The sequence below is a fragment of the Hyperolius riggenbachi genome, chromosome 1 (assembly GCF_040937935.1).
Source record: "Hyperolius riggenbachi isolate aHypRig1 chromosome 1, aHypRig1.pri, whole genome shotgun sequence".
NCBI lineage: Eukaryota > Metazoa > Chordata > Amphibia > Anura > Hyperoliidae > Hyperolius > Hyperolius riggenbachi.
In genome coordinates this window covers 248,008,140-248,011,908 of record NC_090646.1, presented here as the reverse complement: position 1 = coordinate 248,011,908, position 3,769 = coordinate 248,008,140, and the positions used below count along the sequence as shown (strand labels likewise).

General features: G+C 47.0%; 1 protein-coding gene across 1 annotated transcript; it reads left to right on the top strand.

Annotated features, from left to right (window-relative positions):
- The first annotated feature begins 1,580 nt into the window (after positions 1-1,580).
- Positions 1,581-3,322, top strand: ATOH1 (atonal bHLH transcription factor 1). Its single transcript, XM_068270947.1, has one exon. It carries the CDS (start codon positions 1,642-1,644, stop codon positions 2,371-2,373), a length of 732 nt encoding a protein of 243 aa, XP_068127048.1. The 5' UTR covers positions 1,581-1,641; the 3' UTR covers positions 2,374-3,322.
- The last annotated feature ends 447 nt before the right edge of the window (positions 3,323-3,769 follow it).

Here is a 3,769-nt window from a genome sequence, read left to right as displayed (position 1 = left end):
CATTTCCCCACAAGAAGCACACACGTGTACGGTCTCACAAAGCACCTACATCAAGTTACACCCAGAGCTGGGTTGGTCAGCACTCACTGACTACTGTGCCTGGTCTCACATAACAAAGAATCCAGCTGCAGACAGGAGCAGCAATCAACAGCAAAGACACACCTACATGATGTTCACAGGTAGTAGATATACATAGCACCTAAATAGCTCATAATTACCCAAACCAATAGGAGAGTAAGGGGCTAAGAGAGAGCAAAAAGCCATCTTACTGCAAAAGTCTTGCTAAATATAATTCTTCCTTATTACAACAGAAGGTGTTTGCAATAATTGAGCTTTAGATGAGAAAGTTTGGTTTCCCATAATGCATCACTTCTGAATATGCAAACCATCTAGTGAGCCTATAGCTTATAAAATGTACAGAGCCACACCAATCCAGTATGCATACAGCCTTTTTCAGAGTTTTGCACCTCATCAGTGTATGGTAAATGGATGGATATTGGCTTGGACCACTACTACAGCACACCCAGATAGCTCATGGTGACCCAAAGCCCCCAGGAGAGTATAAGGGGGCTAAGGGCCCTTTTCCACTAGGTAATGCACTGTGTTGTGATCACAGTCCTTTATTTCCGCTATCGTGATTTTGCCCAGAGCGCCGCACTCCGTTGGGTATATGGGCACAACACCAAGGAAAATCGCACATAGCAGCGATTGTGATTCGGGAACAAATGAATTGTGGTAGTGGAAAAACAGCACTGCGACTTACATGTTAATCATGGTGCTCTTGCGATCGGTAATTGGGCTGCAATCCGCTTGTTAAAGCAGATCACAGTGTAGTGGAAAAGGGCCCTAAAAGAGACTGAAAAGCACTCTTACTAAATAAATGAAGGGGGCTTTTGGAGAGAAACTGAATGGATATATGGATCGATGCTCCAAGGGAGGGAGAGTCTACTCATCACCACCCAGCTCCCAGAGCCTCCACATCATCATATAGCTCTCATCACCATGTCAGAACATACCTACTTTTACTCATAGATTCACAGGAAAGTTCACAGGACTAACTGTGTCATACCTAACAAGTTAATGTCTGCTAGTTACTTTACGTTGATTCCAAGGAAGAGCGCAGAGAAGTGTTGTGTGCAAGCCACAGGTGTGAATGCCTGGGATGGGCAGGTGGGTGTAGCAGCGAGCGAGCACAGCCTATAGCATGATCCATGGACACATATGACATGTGTGTAAATGGATAAGGCTTGCTGATAGGATCACTGTGTCCCATGAAACCTGAGCAGACAGACCTACAGACAGGCAGGCAGCCAGGCAGATGGATGGATAGGGATAGAAGCACACTCCTATGTGATCACACCCATCTACAACTCACCACTGACACTGACAGCAGCCTCTCCCCATTGGCTGGCAGCACGCGACACCCCGGGCCGCCATTGGCCGCAGTGACACGCGACAGGCGCTAGCCTGGATGGGGGGAGTGGGGTAGGGGGGCGGCACGCGGGAGGAGGGGTGGGGGGCAGAGCGGCGCGTGCCGTTTTTAAAGGGGCGCCTCGCCTGCAGCAACCGGAGAGGAGCAGTGTGCACGCGACCTGTGTGTGTCCCCAGCCCGCTGCACTATCACCTGTTCTCAGTGTCGCCATGTCCCGCTTGCTGTCTGCTGCTGACTGGTGCGAAGAGCTGCCACCCGAGCCCTACCTGCTGGATGCCACCGACCCGCGAGCCTGGCTCTCCACCCCATCCCTGGCATCTGCCCCGGACTACCTGCTGTCCCAGCCCAGCCGGCGACACAAGGTGCGGGAGCTGTGGAAGCTGAAGGGGCTGCGGGTGGAGGAGGAGGAGGAGGACGACGACGACGATGAGGATGAGGATGGGGACGGTCTGTGCAGGCAGAGAGCCCCGACTGGCAAGGGCAACGGAGTACAGAAGCAGCGAAGGCTGGCAGCCAATGCCCGAGAGAGGAGGAGGATGCACGGGCTCAACCATGCATTTGACCAGCTCCGAAATGTCATCCCCTCCTTCAACAATGACAAAAAGTTGTCCAAGTATGAGACCCTGCAAATGGCCCAGATCTACATCAATGCCCTGTCAGATCTCCTGCAGGCACCCCCTGAGCACCCACAACCCTGTCCTCCATTCCCACTGCACCCAGGGGGGGAATCCAGAACTTTTCCAGGAGACTACTCGCTTCCACTTGACCCTCTGAACTACCCCTTCAAGGAGGGCAGCGCCCAGAAGGTAATGTCCCCATCTTCCTCACCTGGAGCCGCTGAGTCCTCGGGAGAAGACAGCAAAACTTCTCCGAGATCTCACAGAAGTGACGGAGAGTTCTCCCCACGCTCTCACTACAGCGACTCTGACGAGGCCAGCTAAAGACTCAATCCCTGAGTGCTGCCCAGTGGGGCATAGACTGAGCAATATACCACTGGGCGCATCACACCTGCACCCCCTGAGAACTTTGTTACCCAGCTGGGGTCATTCTCCTCAGCAGCTGGCATACAACTCACCAAACTCCAAAAAGAAGTGTCAAGAGGACGCCAAGAACTTGCCCGTACTCCCTGATCAGTGTCAAGACTCGGCAACCTTCTCTGTCACCTTGCCATTCATTAACCCCTGCAGTGCCAGCCATAGAACTACTGCCAGTGAACTACTGCCAGTGAATGGGTTAGCTCCATTTTTGCTTTTGCTCCCCCCCCCCCCCCCCCCCCTCAATATGCTTTTATTTAGTCTAAAATTCTGCCAACTGCCATGTTGTCTGTTCCATAACTCTGTTCCTCTGATCGCTTTGCCATTTGGTACCTCTGTAAGTCACTTCCAAATCAGAATGTCTTCCAAATTTTGTAATGCAATGCCTGGAACACTGAAAACGCTGCCTGCCTGTAAATAACTTGTACTTAAAACTGCCTTCTGACTGTAAATAATGGAGAGATGCTAGTTTTATACTACATATATTCCCGAATTTCTATAGCTTCTCGCGAAACTGCACTTTAACCTGCCAACGATGGCAACGGTAAAAAAAATAAATAAACAAAACAATAGTTAACAGTAAGGAAAACAAAACCTGGATTGTTCATTGAGAAAACGAAAACAAAATGCCAATTTGTTAACCCTTCATTTAGCCACTTGTTTAATTCTTGTCATACTTTGGATGAGGGAAACTATAATTCGGTTGTGTCAAAGTTTTTTTTTTGTTTTATTTCTTTGATTTCTCTGGCTTGTGGTATTAGATGATTATTTATTGTTGCGTTTGCTTCATGTTTTGTTTGTATTTTATACTTTTTTTCTATGAAAAAAGGGACCATATTATGTTAATTTAGTACAATTCATTGCCATCGTTTATTTACCGTTTTCTGAAATAAATAAAAACGAAATAACCGAATATGATGCCTGACTACGTTTTTTCCCTTTGATTTTACTATGTAAAAATGATGAGGGGTGATAAATGAATAAAAAAAATAATGTTAAGCAATCAATCCTGTATGTATGACTGTGAAAGAAGTAAAATGTTAAGGTGATATTAATTAGTAACGAAACAGGTTCGTGTCATTCTAGCTTTCTATAATGTATATCAGTATTTTCTATAACGGACTACGACGTTGTATACATTGATGGGACAACATCACAGGTTAAAAAGGTAATGCAAATGAGTTTTTACATTGGTGTGTTTCCTCAGAGTCTTATGGGGACCATACAACTTCAAAGACAACAGATTCGGCTAAAACGATTAAAAAACGAAGTTACATAAATTGTATGTCTATTAAAAAAACGG

Bases quoted from the DNA above. Each gene is read 5' to 3' on its own strand.
- ATOH1 (XM_068270947.1), top strand. From the start codon at position 1,642: ATGTCCCGCTTGCTGTCTGCTGCTGACTGGTGCGAAGAGCTGCCACCC.